The 21037-nt window shown below is 38.9% G+C and overlaps 1 protein-coding gene across 1 annotated transcript in view; it reads left to right on the top strand.

Moving 5' to 3' along the window:
- The window catches only part of THSD7B (thrombospondin type 1 domain containing 7B), a 773362-nt gene that overhangs the window by 403135 nt on the left and 349190 nt on the right, over positions 1-21037 (top strand). Inside the window, exons 10-11 of the mRNA XM_024122279.2 lie at positions 3033-3162; positions 9652-9755. Of these exons, the coding sequence (XP_023978047.1) occupies positions 3033-3162; positions 9652-9755 (234 nt within the window). The remainder of the gene's footprint in view (positions 1-3032; positions 3163-9651; positions 9756-21037) is intronic.

Here is a 21037-nt window from a genome sequence, read left to right on the forward strand (position 1 = left end):
GATCTTCCCGGACCGGGGCACGAACCCGTGTCCCCTGCATTGGCAGGCGGATTCTCAACCACTGCGCCACCAGGGAAGCCCTCTCCCTCCTTTTATCAACTTTTTTTCCTTCCACTGTGTGCCCCAAATCACTTAGGGCCAAAGCCAACCAGAAGCCAATGCACAAGGTGGCCACTAATACATACCTTCTATAGTCAGATCTCTCGGTACAAAGCAGGTTAAAGAAAAGCCAAAAAAATGGAGTAGATGGAAAAGACCCCATGCATCTCCTTAACTCAGTTCAAGATCATGAAATGTACAAGTGTGTTGGTCTCCCCTTTTCATAATCTCTTAAAGTGGTAGAATGAATTTTAAAAGCCCCAGTTACCTGTCAAAAACAAAAGGAGAGGACCACCAGTGGGTGAGAGATCTAAACTCATTTATGAAAGATTCAGTGGACAAAGGCTGAAGAGCAGGGAAACTGGCGATGCAGCACAGGAAGCCAGGACCTAACTTAGCAGGAAATGGGTGGCAATAGACGAGGAAGCTCTTCTATTCAGGAAGACTCTTTAGAACCCTGGTGGCTGATCTGATGGAGGATGGGAATGAAGAATGGGATGGAAAAAAATACAGGTTATTTAAAGCCTTTAAATAACTGGGAGAGGCATAAAAATAGCGATACAATTGTAAAAAATTGAAAGATAGTGCAGAGTAAATACTCATCAGTTATAACGGAAAATCAATAGATGATGTCTAAAGTTAATAAAATGGGAAGCAATGACATGAACATATTATTTATAGATTTGGAGGTAACCACAGAAGAACTAAATACAGAAAGAGTTCAGAGTGTTCTGGGAAGAGGAGGACAGGGAATGGGCTATAGGTCAGTTGCTTCTCACTATAGTAAATCGTTTTGTGCTACAATTTTTTAGAAACCATGTGAATATATAATATTAATAAAAGCTCCTTTTTTGTCCTTTTGTTTTGCTCCGCTTAGTGTACTGGCTTTCTAGAAATTTTCTTCTTTATATGTTTATGTCCATTATCTGTCTTTTTTTTTTTTTTTTTTGGTATAAGTCTCCTAGGTTCTTTTTTTTTATTAATTTATTTTTATTTATTGTTGGCTGCGTTGGGTCTTTGTTGCTGCACGCGGGCTTTCTCTAGTTGCGGCGAGCAGGGGCTACTCTTCGTTGCGTTGCGCGGGCTTCTCATTGCGGTGGCTTCTCGTTGCGGATCACAGGCTCTAGGCACGCGGGCTTCAGTAGTTGTGGCTCGCGGGTTTAGTTGCTGCTTGGCATGTGGCATCTTCCCAGACCAGGGCTCGAACCTGTGACCCCTAGGTGGATTCTTAACCACTGTGCCACCAGGGAAGTCCCCATTATCTGTCTTAAACCTAAAAATTTATTCAGTTTTCTCCTGTGCTTCCCCTTCTCTCCATTCTTTATAACCCTCTCTGTGCTTCTCCCCCAGCCCCTAGAAGGACAGGCCCACAAGCCCTACACACACACACACACACACACACACACACACACACACACACACGCATATCTTCCTCCTGAATGCAATTATGTGTCTTTCTCTGTAAAGTTCATGCACCCTTATATCTTAGTGCCTTTTCTCAAACTGTTCTCTTGACCTGAAATGGCTTCAGGCTTTAAAATTCCTTTTTCTTTTTTTAATTGAAATATGGTTGTGTTAATTTCTGCTGTACAGCAAAGTGATTCGGTTGTACACATATATACATTCTTTTTTAAAAAATATATTCTTTTTCATATGGTTTATCACAGAATATTGAATATAGTTCCCTATGCTATACAGTAGGGCCTTGTTTATCCATTCTATATATAAGAGCTTACATCTGTTAATCCCAAACTCCCAATCCTTCCCTCCCCTGAGTCCCCCCGTAGTAACCACAAATCTGTTCTCTATGTCTGTGAGTCTGTTTCTGTTTCATAAAAGTTCATTTGTATCATATTTTATATTATACATAAAGTGATATCATACGGTATTTGTCTTTCTCTTTCTGAAAAAGAAATTTTTTTCTACTTAGCCCTCAAGTGCCAGATTAAAATCTGCCTTCTCCAAGGAGCTGCCTTAGATTTCCAGAGTTAAAAATGATTACATTTTCTTCTGTACTCTCCTGACACTGTACCACTGTCTGAAGCTTTTTACTCTACAAAGTCTCATAACTAGTTGCGTATCTATCTACCCCCCTCTTCTTTCTGTTTAATCGTAAGTTCAAGAATTTGTATCTGCGTATCAAGTGCAGTATCTTACACATGGTAATTGAAATAGCTGGTAAACCGCATCATTGATTTTGGTAGTTGCTGTTGACTAGAAGGCATCTAAAGATTATGAAATGAATGCCCTCACATGTTAAAGTGAACATTAGCTGTCTTTTTATCGAGGCGCCTGTTACCACTTCTGCAGCTCAGCAGAATCACCAGCAAGACATATGTCTATGTTTCGTTCTGTCATAATTTTAGTGCCTCTTCTCTAAATACCAGTTATACCCATATTATCTCAGGTTATGAGGAATAAGAAACCAAATAAACTAATACCTATAAATAAATATGCTACTAATATATTAACTTTAATAAGAGTATTTGCAGAGTAAAAAGTAGCCTAAAGAAGGAAGTGTCCCCCCTGAGGGAGTGAATCGCTAATAGTAAAATATTAGCCCCCTAAGCTGTTGTTTTGAGATTAAAGAGCATTTCTGGAGTTTCTCAGATTATGCCATAGAACTTTTATGCCAAACGTAATATAGATTCTGATTAATTTAAAATATGTTGAGACAGTGGCAAACAGTCTTCTCATATTAGAACATACAGATTTGAAATTACAATTATTAAGTGTGACATGTCTTCCTCATAGAAGTAAGATTGTGTATTAATCCCTGGTCTTTGCTTGTTATTCTCATTTCCCAAGTAGTCTTTCCACAGGTTCTTATTTCTTCTCTTTTTTTTTTTCTTTTTTCAATTGCTCCCTAACCCTGGACTTTTTTCTGCATCCACATAAAAGGGCACTATAATTTTATTTTTCCTTTACTTCAGGAAATGCCACAATAAAACAGTCTCGATACAGGATTATCATCCAAGAAGCAGCCAACGGAGGCCAAGAATGCCCAGATACCTTATTTGAAGAGCGAGAGTGTGAAGATGTGTCATTGTGCCCCATATATCGGTAATTAATTACCTTTTTAAATAATCATTAGACCTTAGAGTAAGTCATGACCTATTTCCTTTCATATAATATATGATTATTATATGAAATACTTGTAGTGAGAAATACAAAGAGGCAGTAGCATTGTTTATCTTCAAATATCTCACTGTTTTCCCCTCTTATCTGGAATATATTTTGAAAGAGTAAAGAATATGAAATTCTAATTAACAGGAAAAAAAAGAAACAACCATGTTTTGATTGTAACTGAGCTGCTGGAGCTCTGCCACCCAGGTGATCAATTTTCAGGATCCAGAGAGATTCAGGAGGAGGTCCTTACTTGCAAACACACACACACACACACACACACACACACACACTCACAACTTACCTCATTCTATTGTTCTCATCCTAAAGCCTTTAATCAAGAACTAAGAACAAATGTGTACTTCTATAATAATTGTGTATTTTAGTTCAAAAATGGTTCTGGTTCACAATTTTTGTCATATACACATTTTAAGGAATCTTAGAAAAAAGTTTAACCTATGGAGAAATTTTTGTTTTTAGAAAAAGAAAACGAGTACCTTTTAAACTCTATATGTTACCTATATGTGCCCCTTTGGCAAGGTGGTGATTACTGTTTATAAAAACAATACCTGAGGTTTGTGTGTTTAGTCATAAACTTCCATTCTTTTAACATTGGATTGAAACACCGCTTTAAAGTACTTCTGGATTAAATTCAATCACTGTTGAGTTTTACTTATTTGTGAAAACAAGACCACGGTCTTAAAAATTGTGCTGTTATCAGCACACTTAAAAATGCCTTTAGCAAAAATGTCTAGTGTTTCTCCTGATTATTCGAGAAACTGTATCTTAAAGCTATGGGATTCAAGGGCTAAGCTACTCAGAAAAATAGGTTTTGTTTTTGTTTTGGCCACGCGGCTTGCGGGATTCCAGTTCCCGGACCAGGGATTGAACCCGGGCCCTCGGCAGTGAGACCGCAGAGTCCTAACCACTGGATCACGAGGGAATTCCCCTTGTTTTGTTTTTTAAGAAGACCTCCCACTCGTTAAAGTTTAGGATGTCATTGAAGAAGTCCAGATTATGATCAAGTGCATCATCCTTTCCTCCCATTGTTTCTATCCGATGACCAGTTTGGGGAGGATGTGAATTAACACTGGAACAAGCCCAGACTACCAGTTTTTGCTCATCATCCACAAGGCCACTGTGGGAACACTGTCAATATCCCTCCTTTTGTGCCATGTATAAATATGGAGACTTCTGAGCTCAGCAAGAAGAGCTCTCAGGGAAGGTAGCCAGTTGAAAAAATTAGCCAAATCAAATATTTTTAGACATTTTATGAACCCAGTGCTATTATAATCAGAGAAAATCCTGGAAACTATTAGTGGGCTCTCCTTCCTGTTGCCCACTCTCTTTACTCTCGTGTTGCACTTCAATTTAGTCACTCATGTTTGAACTAGTTTCCATCAGTGACCTCCCGCCATTTTCCCCAGAAATCAGTTCCACTGTACATGGATGGGATGATTGTATCATGTCTCCTGATGCGTCGTTTAACGTGTGTTCAAGTTACCAGCGTGAGTCTATGCCCTTTAGTCAAACATCCTTGAATTTTGAGCAATATGTTTCCAGTTTAGATTTTGCTTTCCCCTCATTGGTTTGTTAGGGAGGCAAGTTAATGTAGACCTTTGTCATTTTCTTCTGATTCTTCTTTTTCTAATTCCATTAAGGTGAGACATTCTCACGTTTACCAAATTAAAACAGAATCAAAATGCCTATAGAAATTTTTCTGTAAGTTTGAGCATTTCCCACCACATTAAGTTAGTAAGTGTTGGAGAGGAGAAATTTCCCCCTCTACGCTTCTTGAGTTCTTGTGGCTGGCCATTTCCCAAGTAGTCTTTCCACAGGTTCTTATTTCTTCTCTTTTTTTTTTTTCTTTTTTCAATTGCTCCCTAACCCTGGACTTTTTTCTGCATCCACATAAAAGGGCACTATAATTTTATTTTTCCTTTACTTCAGGAAATGCCACAATAAAACAGTCTCGATACAGGATTATCATCCAAGAAGCAGCCAACGGAGGCCAAGAATGCCCAGATACCTTATTTGAAGAGCGAGAGTGTGAAGATGTGTCATTGTGCCCCATATATCGGTAATTAATTACCTTTTTAAATAATCATTAGACCTTAGAGTAAGTCATGACCTATTTCCTTTCATATAATATATGATTATTATATGAAATACTTGTAGTGAGAAATACAAAGAGGCAGTAGCATTGTTTATCTTCAAATATCTCACTGTTTTCCCCTCTTATCTGGAATATATTTTGAAAGAGTAAAGAATATGAAATTCTAATTAACAGGAAAAAAAAGAAACAACCATGTTTTGATTGTAACTGAGCTGCTGGAGCTCTGCCACCCAGGTGATCAATTTTCAGGATCCAGAGAGATTCAGGAGGAGGTCCTTACTTGCAAACACACACACACACACACACACACACACACACACTCACAACTTACCTCATTCTATTGTTCTCATCCTAAAGCCTTTAATCAAGAACTAAGAACAAATGTGTACTTCTATAATAATTGTGTATTTTAGTTCAAAAATGGTTCTGGTTCACAATTTTTGTCATATACACATTTTAAGGAATCTTAGAAAAAAGTTTAACCTATGGAGAAATTTTTGTTTTTAGAAAAAGAAAACGAGTACCTTTTAAACTCTATATGTTACCTATATGTGCCCCTTTGGCAAGGTGGTGATTACTGTTTATAAAAACAATACCTGAGGTTTGTGTGTTTAGTCATAAACTTCCATTCTTTTAACATTGGATTGAAACACCGCTTTAAAGTACTTCTGGATTAAATTCAATCACTGTTGAGTTTTACTTATTTGTGAAAACAAGACCACGGTCTTAAAAATTGTGCTGTTATCAGCACACTTAAAAATGCCTTTAGCAAAAATGTCTAGTGTTTCTCCTGATTATTCGAGAAACTGTATCTTAAAGCTATGGGATTCAAGGGCTAAGCTACTCAGAAAAATAGGTTTTGTTTTTGTTTTGGCCACGCGGCTTGCGGGATTCCAGTTCCCGGACCAGGGATTGAACCCGGGCCCTCGGCAGTGAGACCGCAGAGTCCTAACCACTGGATCACGAGGGAATTCCCCTTGTTTTGTTTTTTAAGAAGACCTCCCACTCGTTAAAGTTTAGGATGTCATTGAAGAAGTCCAGATTATGATCAAGTGCATCATCCTTTCCTCCCATTGTTTCTATCCGATGACCAGTTTGGGGAGGATGTGAATTAACACTGGAACAAGCCCAGACTACCAGTTTTTGCTCATCATCCACAAGGCCACTGTGGGAACACTGTCAATATCCCTCCTTTTGTGCCATGTATAAATATGGAGACTTCTGAGCTCAGCAAGAAGAGCTCTCAGGGAAGGTAGCCAGTTGAAAAAATTAGCCAAATCAAATATTTTTAGACATTTTATGAACCCAGTGCTATTATAATCAGAGAAAATCCTGGAAACTATTAGTGGGCTCTCCTTCCTGTTGCCCACTCTCTTTACTCTCGTGTTGCACTTCAATTTAGTCACTCATGTTTGAACTAGTTTCCATCAGTGACCTCCCGCCATTTTCCCCAGAAATCAGTTCCACTGTACATGGATGGGATGATTGTATCATGTCTCCTGATGCGTCGTTTAACGTGTGTTCAAGTTACCAGCGTGAGTCTATGCCCTTTAGTCAAACATCCTTGAATTTTGAGCAATATGTTTCCAGTTTAGATTTTGCTTTCCCCTCATTGGTTTGTTAGGGAGGCAAGTTAATGTAGACCTTTGTCATTTTCTTCTGATTCTTCTTTTTCTAATTCCATTAAGGTGAGACATTCTCACGTTTACCAAATTAAAACAGAATCAAAATGCCTATAGAAATTTTTCTGTAAGTTTGAGCATTTCCCACCACATTAAGTTAGTAAGTGTTGGAGAGGAGAAATTTCCCCCTCTACGCTTCTTGAGTTCTTGTGGCTGGCCTAATAATACAACTGACATGAGACAGATTAGCAGGAGAAAATCAAACAAATTTTAATTCATATGCATGGAGGTCCCAAAGAAATTGTACCTTAGAAGTGGCCAAAGCAGGCAACTTTTATACTTTTTAGACAGAGCAACAATAAATCTGTGAAGAATTGACAGGACGAAGAAATGTAGGTTTTGGGTGCTCAATCCGTGAAAGAGTTTGGGCTTGGGGTAGTAAGTTTAAATAGTAACAAGGTTTGTTTATATAGCCCCGAATTCCCTATCTCTGGTGATAAGGGTGTCCTTCCACCTCCAGATGTAGGGAGGGCACCTTTCACAGGAGAGATTTATTTCCTGCTTTCAGGGAGGCAGAAGGAAAGGTCAGAGTGTCCTTCTTACATTAACCATTTTTAAAGTAACTTTAATTCAAAATAATCAATATGCAATTGAGGCACGTTTTGGAGTGGCCGACAGTATAAACAAAAGGGAAGATAGCATGGGCGATGTGCCCCTGTATAGAATTGGCAGTGGGGTGTCCCCAGGAGTCTGTGGCTGAGCATTGAGGGCTTTAGGACTGACAGCTGGCCTGCCTTGACAAGTGCGATCTCAGACATGTCACTTAACATCTCTGAGCCCAGGCTTATCCTTCTAAAACTAAGAGTGTAGCAAGAGAGTCCTGGAAATGTTTTCCTTTTATTTAGCATGCTAAGCTAGATTGAATTCCTTGGTCTCACTTTAGAAAGCCTTTTGTGAACTTGAGGGATCTGAGTGAATGACATGTCCTAGTTGAAAAGCTAAATTAAACCCCCTACCATTTCAGTTTCTGTGTTTTGGAACTATACTTAATGCATCTATGCATCTACAAAGTAAATTTCTACTACTTAAAAGTAATAGGTCATTTCTTTAAATGTGACAGGTTTTTCTATTTACCTGTTTCCTGATTTCTCCCTAGCTCTTCAGTTATTCTCATTATGGAGGCCACTTGAATGAGTTCAATGATATGTATTTTTTACTTTTACATTTTAATGTACTTTGCTTGATTCTGAAAGATGGTCTGTTATCTATCCCTTAACACCACCACTGCCTCACTTACCTCCAATTGTTCAAAACACCTGAGACTCACCTAGTCTAGATGGGGGAGAGGTGGTGGTGAGTGCAGAGATTAAAGCTGGGCTGTGTTAAGTGATCTCTGCGTGCTATATGAATCTATGTTCACATGACTTAGAGAATCCTTTGAAGTGACTTTTCCTGAGCAAAGAAAGTCTGCTCCATGTTCTGATATACATTATTTTTTTCTTTCACTGAGACTTCTTTTTTATTGTGGTAAAATCACATTACATAAAACTTACCATCTGAAACTTTTTTTTTTTCTAAATTCACTTTTTTTTAAATTGAAGTATAGTTGATTTACAATGTTTTGCCAATCCATAATGGAAAAGAATATTTAAAAAAAGAATGCGTATATGTGTAAAACTGAGTCACTTCGCTGTACAGCAGAGATTGCCATCTTAAACATTTTTAAGTATACAATGCAGTAGCGTTAATTGCATGCACGTTGATGTGCAACAGATCTCTGAATTGTTTCATCTTGCAAAACTGGTCGGTAATATTTTTACTTCATGTTTCTGTTTCATTTTTTGAAGTAGCATGTCCTATCAGAGGTATTGGCCCATGTGAAAAAGGGTAAAAATATACCCAGTGAAAGAGGAGAATCTGTGGTTACATTTAGAGCTTGGGTTTTCTGGAATATTCTGAAGACACAGGTCTAAGGGCTTAAATCATAGTCTGTCCTGTGGGTCATAAAAGTAGAGTTTTGTTCACCTTAAAAGAAACACACACTGGAAAGCCAGAAGGATTCCTTAGATACTGTTTCCTCTGTGGAGAAGAAAGATTGGTAATTCCTCAGAAACAGATCCATTCCTCTTCCCTGAGAGGAACTATCACATACAATAAGTCCCCATGGCCCCCCACCTCCTTTTTACTCTATAACCTGTTGAGACATTTGAGCTACGCCAAAGTCCTAGGAAACACCTTGTGAAAAATTTGAAGCAGAAGATCTAGTGTGAAAGCTTGCACCCAAAATTTTCAGGTGTTCAAACCTTGATTCTCTAATGCTCCAATGGGATATAGAGATTTTCTCTCTTTTATTTTCTTTTACTGTTTTTCTTTAAACAATTTTTAGTTCGTAAAGAGCTAAGCCTTCTAGATTTGTTCTATACTTCTAATGCTTTTTATGGCCACTTTGTGTGCAAAATGTCCACATTTTAAAAAGTAGAATTATTGCATTAACCATGGATCTGGAACAGAGGGACTGTTACCATCCCTAGTGTGTGCCAGAGCTCCCTTTTATGACATTGGTTTCAAATCCATTTTTATTGAATTACTACCTTTATGTTTTTGGATTTCAAATTCACCTATTTCAAATATTTCTTTTGTATGTTTGTCATGGTGACATTTCTAGTCTGCTATTCTTTGTCATCACAGGTGGAGGCCACAGAAATGGAGCCCCTGTATCTTAGTGCCAGAGTCTGTCAGGCAGGGAATAATGGGCACCAGTGAAACCTGTGGAAAGGGGGTGCAAACAAGAGGTAAGGGAATTTTAAAACAGTTTTTCTATTCAAATGTAATTCAAAATTATGTTGCCCTTATAAACTGTTGCCTATTTTTATATTTGAATAAGTTGTGATCTTATTGGATTGGATTATTTATATTTATTACTGTTTGAGTTTAAGTTTGGCATTAGTTAATGCTGATATTTTAACCATAACTAGCTAGTGCACCTAAGGACTAATGCAATGTAAGCAAATATCTGTTCTCAGCCATTAGCATACGCCAGTGCTGATGGTCCAAATGTATGTTGGATATTAGTCAAGGAATGAAGGATGTGTCAAGATTGGACCCAATAGTACATATTGTACTTTTTAGGTGCTCATTAAATATTTGTTGAATGAATTAACTAATCATAATAATCATGACTTAAACCTGGTTGTTATACACATATTTAGAGTATGTTTTATATGGAATATACATAGAAAGGAACCATTAAAATTCCTGGAAGATGCTGTGAATAGGCTTCTGGATCTGAGTAAAAGTGCCTTTTATCATCAATGTCTAGAAGGTGTGGCATTTTGAAATCTCTGAAAACCACTCAGAAACTCATCAGATTGCTCACTGTTTTGTTTCATTCATAATCTAGATGCCAGTGATATGAGGTTTGATAAAAAGTGCTTTATTCTTTTTTTTTCATTTTATTTATTCTTTTTTTTAATTAGTAAAAGTTTATTGTGCACACACCAAAAAGACAGTTTGCAACCAGGGAGCACTCAGACCAAAGTGTGGAATGAGAAGAAGTGCTTTATTCTTAAAAATCCGACCACTCTGTTACTAAAGTGATATATGTAGCAAAATCAGACTTGTAGGACCAACTGCATATCGCTGGTCTCATAATTCAACTAAAAGGCATATTGAGAATTGTTTTTCTTCCTGTTGGATAGGTTATTGTATTAAGCAGGATCAGTCATCCCAGCTAGCACAGTAACTCCCTTCTTTGTTTTTTTGTTTTTGTTTTTGTTTTGTTTTGTTTTTTTTCTCCCTTCTTTGTTGATTCACAGGCATAAGAAGCCTAATGTGGGTGGGTGGCAGTTTTAACTTCTAGTTCAAAGGAATCATTGCTGTGTTTTTAGTGGAAGCATTCCTCCCTTTGGAAATAAGGGCTTATAGGGTAGCAGAGCATAAGATTGCAGAGGAAAAGAAAGCAAAAATTTTACTAGTGGATCACTATGGGTAATAGTAGGTTGTGCCATTCTCATTCCCACCCTTGACTCCTGGGCCTGTGAATCCTGGCTATGGGAGGGAAAACACCATATATTGGATGCTTCTGGAAAACTTTTTCCCAGCCCTGCTAGGTATTGCCACCTAATTGGTACTATAAATGAGTCTTCAAAAGACCTTTTCACCATTTTATCAAGCCAGCTGCTTCAGGATGGTGGGGAACATGGTAAGACCATGAATTCAATGAACATGGGTCCATTGCCACACGTCACTTGCTGTGAAGTGAGTTCCTGTATCAGAAGCAATGTTGCGTGGAATACCATGACTATGGACAAGGCATTATGTAAGTCCATGGATGGTAGGTAATTTTGCTAGAAGCATCGTGTGCAGGAAAGGCGAATCCTTATCCTATTTGAGTAAGTACCTATTCTGGTAAGAAGAGAACACTACACCTTCATGATGGAAGTAGTCCAATGTAATCAACCTGCCACCGTGTAGCTGGCTGATCGCCACGAGGAATGGCGCCATACTGGGGACTCAGCATTGGCCCCTGCTGCTGGCAGATTGGGCACTCAGATGTGGTTGTAGCCAGGTTGCCCTTGGTAAATGGAAGTCCACAATGCTGAGCCAATGCATAACCTTCCTTCCTACCACCATGGCCACTTTGTGCATGAGCTCATTGGACAATGGCAGGGGTAGCTGAGGACAGAGGCTGACTGGTATCCACAGAATGGGTCATCCTATCCACTTGATTATTAAAATCCTCCTCAATTCAGGTCACATTTTAGGGAGCATTTACATGGGACCCAAATATGTTCACATTTTTGGCCACTCAGAAAAGTCTTTCCATGTACCACTTCCCTAAATTTCTTTGTCACCAATTTTCCAATCATGTTCCTTCTAAGTCCTTGACCATCTAGCAAAATCATTGGCCGCAGCCTGTGGATCTGTACATAATCCCACATCTGGCCATTTCTCCTTCTAAGCAAAGTGAACAACCAGGTCTACTGCTTGCAGTTCTGTTCACTGGGTAGGCTTCCATTCCCCTCTGTATTTCAGGGATATCTCAGAAAAGGGCTGTAGTGTTGCAGCTGTCCATTTAGGGGTTGTGCCCACATATCATGCAGAACCATCCATAAACCAGGCCCAAGTCTTCTTTTCCTCTGTCAGCTGAGGGTGAGAAACTCCCTCAGAGGACATATGTGCAGGCTGGGAGAGAGAAGGTAGTTTAGCAGGAGTGGGGACCGTGGGCAGTTGGGCTACTTCTTCATGTAACTTATTGTGCCTTCAGGGCCTACTTGGGTTCAGTCACACATATACCGCTTCCATTTGATAATGCAGTGCTGCTGTGTATGCCCTACCTTGTGGCTTGATGGGTTAGATAATATCCAGTTTGCATGGTAACTCTGGTGGCCCATGCTTAAGCATTCAGCCTCTACTAAGGCTGTAGCTGTCCCTCAAATAGAGTAAAGCTACCTGCAGAGGATGGCAGGGCTTTGCTCCACAATCCTAATGACCTAAAGTGCAATTCACCTATAGGAACCTGCCAAGGGCTCCAGGCAGCATCCCTGTCTGCTACTGACACTTCAAGCACCATTGAATCTGCTGGATTCAGTGGCCCAAGTGGCAGAGCAGTCTGGAGCTGTTACAGAGCCTTTTCTTTTCTGGATCCCACTCAAAACTAGCAGCTTTTCAGATCCCCTGGCAAATGGGCTAGAGTAAATACACACCCAAAGAGGACTATGTTGCCTGGAATCCAAAGAGGCATGATAGATGTTTTGTCTTTATTTTGGTTGTAGGAGGGGCCGGATGTAACAACCTATCTTCTCCTTAGAAGGGATATCTCAACATGCCTCACACCACTGGACCTTTAGACATTTCACTGGGGTTGAAGGTTACTGAATTTTCTCAATTTTTTTATTTCCCACTCTCTGACATGAAGATGTCTTACCAACGAGTCCAGCGTAGTTGTTTCTTCTTGCCCACTAGGTCCCATCAAGATAGTCACCAATGTAAAGGCCAATGTGATATGTTGTTGAAGGAAAAGTGATCAGATCCCTGCAGACTAATATATGAAATGGGGCCAGAAGTTGATAGGCCCCCGAGGAAGGACAGTGAGAGTATATTGCTGGCCTTGCCAGATTAGAGCAGACTGCTTCTGGCCGTCTTTATTTTCTCCAAGTACATTAATATTTGGGGTCAGGGCTCCAGCATATGAATTTTAGGGGTTAGAATTCAGTCCACCTTGGAAATGATGTCCCTGTGGGAACATTTGCAAATGTAAATTTGATTTGCAAGGTAGTTTGATTCAGGGCTGCTAGGAGGCTATACAGTGATTCTGTAATTTACAAGAAGGGACCACTTCCTGAAAACATTTTACTTCCATATGTCAGAAAATTATAATAATATAATCTTGTTATTACAAGACTTGTGCTTGCTTTCTGCTGCAAAGTTGCTGTAAAATATCTAGATCAGCAAAATCTACATAAATAGTCTTTTAAAAATGGTACCTTTGTGCAGGGCACAACTTAACTCTATATGGTGACCTGGACTTTGATGCTCTGTGATACTAGAGCATCATTATGGTTTGTTTTCACTGCAAAGCCATTTAGTACGTTCTGCAGAGACATTGCTCCTAAACTATGTGGAATCTTATCCTATAACGGTAAATTATTCTATCTGTCTTAGAAGTATTTTAAATGGATTCTGGCTGGAGGCCAGATTGTCCTTTAAAGTAGGCAAAGTAGATACCTGAGTTTTCCCCAAGTTAGACTCCATCATTAGAGAATTCCTTGTGTTTACTTGTTGAGAAATTTACACTTTTAAAGCAGTAGGATGGGTCTCCAATTTTAAGACAGTGGAGCCAAGATATTCCTACTCCCATCTTTTCTCTAAAATTACTTCAAAACCAGCAAGGAAAACATGAAAGAGTAACAAAAAGGTAACCTTCAATGAGATCCCCTTTATAAAATTGTTCCTAAAAACAAGAAGTGCAATAAGTTCACCTTCAAGTAAATTAGGGCCATCTGTAACCTCAATCATATTGTATGATGTAGAAAGTGGATGGAGATATAGGGAAAGTACTTTGCAGAGAAGGATTATACCTAAGTGTTGGCGCATTTGAAGGTGTGGAGGCTGAAGAGAAACAAGATGATTTGGGCTGGACAACTCTGGAAAGGCACCACCTCTGCAAAAGGAAGTGGGCAAGGCTGTGCGTGTGTGCGCATGTGAGCGCGCGCGTGTGTAGGGGATGGGAGAAAATTCAGGAGCTTTTGAGAGTCTGACTAAAGAGCAGTGAACGCTCTCCACACCCAGCCCTTCACCTTGCAGAGTCAGGCTCCGACCTGTTGCTATTTTTGTGGGAGCCTGGAGGTTTATTCTCTGTGGATGTTAGAACCAGAGAGGTCGTGGACTTAGGACAACAGGCAGAGGAGGGTGGAGGCAAGGGGCTATACTGAAGTCAGGAGGATCAAAGGAAAGTCTGAAGAAGGAATTAGGAGACCCTCAGTCCCTTCCTCCCCTGCTTTGGCATTCTGGTCAGGCGGCTTTTACACCCTTCAGTCCCATGGAAGCCGGAGCAAGCTGGAAACACTTTCCATTTAAATTTCTATTTCAGAATTTTTTAAATCACAGAGAGAGGTGTGAATTCAGGCCAGTTTGGGATTATAAATTCTCACAAGAGATTTTGGTCCTCTCACTACCCAGTGTTAAATTGTAGACATGTAAGTGGTCTTGCCAAGACATGTTACTTGGCATGTCTGTTTCCTTATACTTGGCAGTCTACCCTTATACTGAGGGCCAGCCTTTCTGGTCCTCACTTCTAGTATGGGGTATTTTATGAGGTTCTCCATAACAGTTCTTGAAGTCATGAAAGTGGAAACTTGGTTCTCCAAAATTTAATAGAAACCCTGAGGATAAAGGTTGTCTCTCTTGCTTACCTTGCATCCCAAGTTTTTATTTTATTTTGTGCTTTATGGGTTCCTTTCCTCTGGACCAGCCCAGCAATCCATTTAGAAGATATATATTTGATCCAGTGTTTTTTTTTCTTTTTCATTAGAAAGGCCTTTTATGATTTCTAAGCCATGAAACTGCCCCAAACAGAAGTGCTCCTTGTTTTATCTCATTGTGTTTATATTGCTGACCTGGTTAATTGACTTACAGTAAGAATACATTTATATAATACTTTTCTAATCAAAAAAGAAGAAAAAGAGGGGCTTCCCTGGTGGCGCAGTGGTTGCGTGTCCGCCTGCCAATGCAGGGGAACCGGGTTCGCGCCCCGGTCTGGGAGGATCCCACGTGCCGCGGAGCGGCTGGGCCCGTGGGCCATGGCCGCTGAGCCTGCGCGTCCGGAGCCTGTGCTCCGCAACGGGAGAGGCCACAACAGAGGGAGGCCCGCATACCACAAAAAAAAAAAAAAAAAAAAGAAGAAGAAAAAGAAGACAGAAGGGCAGATAGAATTACAGCTGTCACTAAGCATTTATACAATTTTCAAGGAAATGGAAATTTGGGTTCCATTGTCCTAGCTGTCCAATCCTTCAGGGAGAGCTGGGTATTCTCTCTGCACAGCTTCTTGTGCTTTATCTGAATTAAGAAGGGATGACAGCTCAGCTTCTATGGCAGATGAAAATATAAGAGGAAGAAACTTAAATATTGCAACATACTTTGATTTATCTGTCCTTCATAGGGTAGAATATCAGTACTAAAACAAGAAAAAGTGAGGATGCTGGGGGAGTAAATTTGTCTATAGATATGATCTGTTTCTTGTTTTGCTACTCACAGTGACTATTTTAAAACTGGCTTAATGGACTTGCCAGTATTTTTCTTTAGGATAGTGCTTTCCTCTCATTCAAAAGTTTATGTGTATACTCTATCATAGCAGAGAGACTTGACATCTATGACACTGTAATGGATACAGAGTAGGTGCCGGAGATCAAAATTGTGCTGCCTTAGATACACTTGACTTCCATGAAGTACCTGCATTCTTTTTTTGGTATGTTCTCACTGAACAATGTTTATGTGGACCAAAGGAGGAAGATCTCAAATCTTCTGTCAAATCTTTTTGTTCTTCCTTAAATTGGTTTTTGTTACTGTGAGAGGCATAGGCTTCTTCCACGATAGTTTTGATGGAATCTGTGTGTTTCTTTTCATTCAAAGGATCGCTTTATTTTAAAAATTGAGTTATAATTAACATACCGTATTGTATGTCTCAGGTGTACAACATAGTGATTTGATATTTTTATTCACTCTGAAATGATCACAGCAATAAGACCAGTTACCATCCATCACCATACAAAGTTGTTACAATATTATTGACTATATTCCCTATGTGTACATTACATCCCCATGACTTATTTATTTTATAGCTGGCAGTCTGTACCTCTTAATCAAGGGATCTCTTTAAAAGGTGCTCTTCCAGAAAAAAAAAAATTGGGCAAAGTCATCCACTTTCAGAATAAGTTCTGGATTACTTTTATTTTTAAAAGGCAGGGAGTTAGAAATAGGAAGAAGTTAAGTTTACAAGTAACCTTGCATTTTAAGAGTCTGGATGATTGGACTTTTTATTCTCCACATGGAGGCAGTCATAGTCATTTAACCTTATAAGTTGCACAAGTTTATTTTCTGTCATATCCATCTGCATAGATCCAGCAAGAAGTTGTTTCAGTGGATTCAGAGAGGAAAACAAACATACAGGATTCAACTATGACTGAACAATAGTCTAAGACAAAGACATTCACTGTCATCTCCATATTTGGTGAGAGAGGGAGAGGGGAGAGGGAACTTCTTCCATTTGCTTCAAGATTTGAACAAAAATGAGCTACATAGCTATGAACTGTGGGCATTTCCAGGAGAATCAGGAGTAACTCTAGCTACCTCCAGAACTCCATCCATAGATGTAACTGTTTCTTTCTTTTTTTAAATAAATTTTTATTTATTTATCTATCTATCTATCTATCTATCTATCTATTTATGGCTGCGTTGGGTCTTCGTTGCAGGCCGTGGGCTTTCTCTAGTTGCAGCAAGCAGGGGCTACTCTTCGTTGCGGTGCACGGGCTTCTCACTGTGGTGGCTTCTCTTGTTGCGGAGCATGGGTTCTAGGCATCCAAGCTTCAGTAGTTGTGGCCCGTGGGCTCAGTAGTTGTGGCTCGCAGGCTCTAGAGTGCAGGCCCAGTAGTTGTGGCACATGAGCTTAGTTGCTCTGCGCATGTGGGATCTTCCTGAACCAGGGCTCGAACCCGTGTATGCTGCCTTGGCAGGTGGATTCTTACCCACTCTGCCACCAGGGAAGCACTGTAACTGTTTCTTAAATGGGCAGATATATTTGGTGATATCCTTCCAGTCTATTTCAAGAAGGGAGTGCATGACACCACTTGTGACCCCAAATCAGCACACTAGGGTTTACAGTCTAGGCAATGAGAAGCACTATTTTCAATAACTTTCATGTTTTCATTTTTGATAACTGAGTGCTCATCTCATAGGAAAAATGATCAGACCCCATTATTCTTTGTATCAGATACCATTCTTGGATTTCTAACCAGTTCTGACTTCAACATTAGAAAAACCAATTGGAGGACATAATGTTCTTTGCTAATTTATCTTATTAATCAGTCCCTGATACCAAAATGATTCATTATAAATATTTTAAGGAACTTTAAAAAAATCTCTTCTAAATATAATTTTTTAAAGTGTGAAAATAAAAGAAAGATCAGGTTAGAGTGTAGAAATTAAATTAACAATGTAGGGCAACTCTCTAAGTGAAAATATCCTTGGATTTTAACAAAAGAATAGGTTTTATAATACCACAGGCATTGGTTTAGAGAGTTAAGTGTGGGACTTATAGCACAGATTGCATTTTAATAAGTGAATAATGATTCTGAGAGTTATTTTTCATCTCCTTTGCATGTTTTAGGGTAGGATTAGCTTCATGGCTTTCATGGTTGCTGCAGGTAAAATATGTACATTTTTCAAAAATTGGCAATAAATTAGAAATAAATATTAAAGGAAGTGAGTGACCTAAGGCATGATGCTTTAGTAACATAATGTGAACTAAGATTCAGAGATGTTGTCTCATGCCAGCCTCTCTGTTTTGAACATAGTAAGTTATAATGCAAAGCACAGAGTAACTCCTCTGTCCGCCTCCCCGCTACCCACATCACCAGCAGGTATTTCCCTGATAAAATGAGGAGTGGGGGATGGGAAGGGGGTATTTTTTTTTTTTTTTCGTTTGAGGAATGCAGTTATTTGCTAAACTAGGAGCAATAATTTTCTATTCTGACTGCATGGCTCTTAGTTACAGAACTATCTTCCCCTTCAGGAATGTTAATATGAATTTCAAAGTCTACTGCAAGCTGTGTAAATGTAATAGGATTATCCTTCTCTAGTTCAGAACCAGAATTCAGTATCTTCAGATAGATGTGAATCTCCTGGCTTCCCTTAGCTCTCAGGTTACTAAGGTCAAGGTATTCATTTCTGTTTGGCCCAGGGGCAATCTTAGGATTGTATCAAAAGGAGGTTATGTTTTTTACATTTTAATTTGCATTTCTAAAGAAAACAGAAACTTCAACATTCCTCTAGTAGCAGCAAGAGGTGAAGGAGCCCCTCACTTTAGAGAGGCCCTAAAAATTAACAGAGGAGCATCAAAGTTCAGACAAACCTTTGCTCTGGATTTGAATATAGCTGACCCTTGAACAACATGGGTTTGAACTGCATGGGGCCGCTTATATGCAGATATTTTTCAGTAAGTATGCAGGTGGCCCTCCATTTCTATGAGTTTTATATCCAAGGATTCAACCAACTGCGGATCAAATTTCAATCCTTGGTTGTTTGAATCCACAGATTAGGCATTGGTTTAACCAGTGGATATAGAGGGCCGATTGTACTATGCCATTTTATATAAGGGACTTGAGCATCCATGGACTTTGGTATCCGAATGGGGGTCCTGGAACCAAAACTTTCATACACCAAGGGCTGACTGTAGATTCAGAAGTTGCAAAACTGGTGATTTTTTTAGGCCAACCATGTTTTGAAGGATTCACATAGTGGGACACAAAGCAATCTTTTAACCCAGACACATGAAGAATGAGAATTAAAAATCTATTATAGTCAATTAAACTCAGTACGTTTATAAGATGATTACCCTCTTAATAAGATATTGAAAGTAGGAACTGAAAGTAGGAAGACTGGGTTGGGAGTCACCAAGACTTTGTAATTACACTGCAAAGGGTTTTGAAAACCTGTACCACAGTAGCGGCTTTGGGAATGGATTAGAAGGAATATGCATAAAAGGCATTTTATGGAAAAATCAGAATGTTTAGCTACATTTATATACAGAGTAAAGGACAGTGAAGAATTTGAAAGATTCAGTGGTTTTAGGTCAATGAAAATGGACAATATTGTCACAAAAAATTGATATAATTGACATAAATAACCAACATAAAAATGGGAAGAGAGAGATACAATATTTGAGTATTATTTAAAAATTCAACCTAGTAAATTTGAGAATCTAATTGGCTTTGTTAGGTGATTCATGAATCGGGCAGCATCCCATCTAGCAACTAGAAGGATGCTCCAAGGGGTTGTACAAAATGGAAGGTTTATATAGGAAGAAGGATGGGGTAAGGGAGCTATTAACAAAAGAAAAGAAAGGATTTTGAAGCCAGGACTTCCTTTTTTGTGGGAAGGGTGGTGATGTTAGGGTTGATCATGCATATTTTCCCTTCTTCCTCAGGGGTTGCAGAGGGCCTCTATGGCAAAGTACCTCACTGGTGCAGACCAGCAAATTCTAGACTGGTACATTTCTGGACAAGGTTGAACTGCAATTAGGTTAGGTATTAAATCTATGTTTGCTATCAAGTGTGCACATGTAACACCATTTTGGGACTGTGTTTTTTTCTCTTTAACAATTACCCCCTTTTGATCGGACTATCAGCCTAACTGAGAAATATGATCAAAATGTAAGGCGTTATCATTACTCTCAGCTATTGCTTTGCAGCTTTGCCGATCTTTGGTGGGATAATCATAGGTCATGATGTTTTTGCTAAACCCTGGTGATTTTCACAGGCCACAACTTCAGATCCACAATTTTTTTTTCTTTTTTAAAAAATTTTATTGGAGTATAGTTGATTTACAATGTTGTGTTAGTTTCAGGTGTACAGCATAGTGATTCAGTTATACATACACATATATTCATTCTTTTTCAGATTCATTTTCCATATAGGTTATTAGAAAATATTGAGTATAGTTCCCTGTACTATATAGTAGGTCCTTGTTGGTTATCTCTTTTATATGTGGTAGTGTGTGTATGTTAATCCCAAGCTCCTAATTTATCCTTCCCTGCCATGTTCCCCTTTTATACCACATCTTCTTTATCCATTCATCTGTTGATGGACACTTAGATTGTTTCCATATCTGGGCTATTGTAAATAATGCTGCTATGAACATTAGGGTGTGTATATCTTTTCTTTCTTTTTTTTTTGCATTCAGTCTTTTTTTTAATCAAAGTATAGTTGATTTACAATGTTGTGTTAATTTCTGTTGTACAGCACAGTGATTCAGTTATACATATATATACATTCTTTTTCATATTCTTTTCCATTATAGTTTATCACAGAATATTGAATATAGTTCCCTGTGCTATACAGTAGGACCTTGTTTTTTTTTTATTAGTTATCTATTTTATACACATTAGTGTATATATGTCAATCCAAATCTCCCAATTCACACCACTACAGCCCCCTCCTGCTTGTCTATACATATTAGTGTATATATGTCAATCCAAATCTCCCAATTCACACCACTACAGCCCCCTCCTGCTTGTCCCCCTTGGTGTCCATATATTTGTTCTCTACATCTGTGACTCTATTTCTGCCTTGCAAGCCAGTTCATCTGTACCATTTTTCTAGATTCCACATATATGCACTAACATACGATGTTTATTTTTCTCTTTCTGACTTACTTCACTCTGTATGACAGACTCTAGGTCCATCCACCTCACTACAAATAACTCAATTTCATTCCAATTTCGTTCCTTTTTATGGCTGAGTAATATTCCATTGTATATATGTGCCACATCTTCTTTATCCATTCATCTGTCGATGGACAC

The sequence above is a fragment of the Physeter macrocephalus genome, chromosome 2, assembly GCF_002837175.3.
Source record: "Physeter macrocephalus isolate SW-GA chromosome 2, ASM283717v5, whole genome shotgun sequence".
Taxonomy (NCBI): domain Eukaryota; kingdom Metazoa; phylum Chordata; class Mammalia; order Artiodactyla; family Physeteridae; genus Physeter; species Physeter macrocephalus.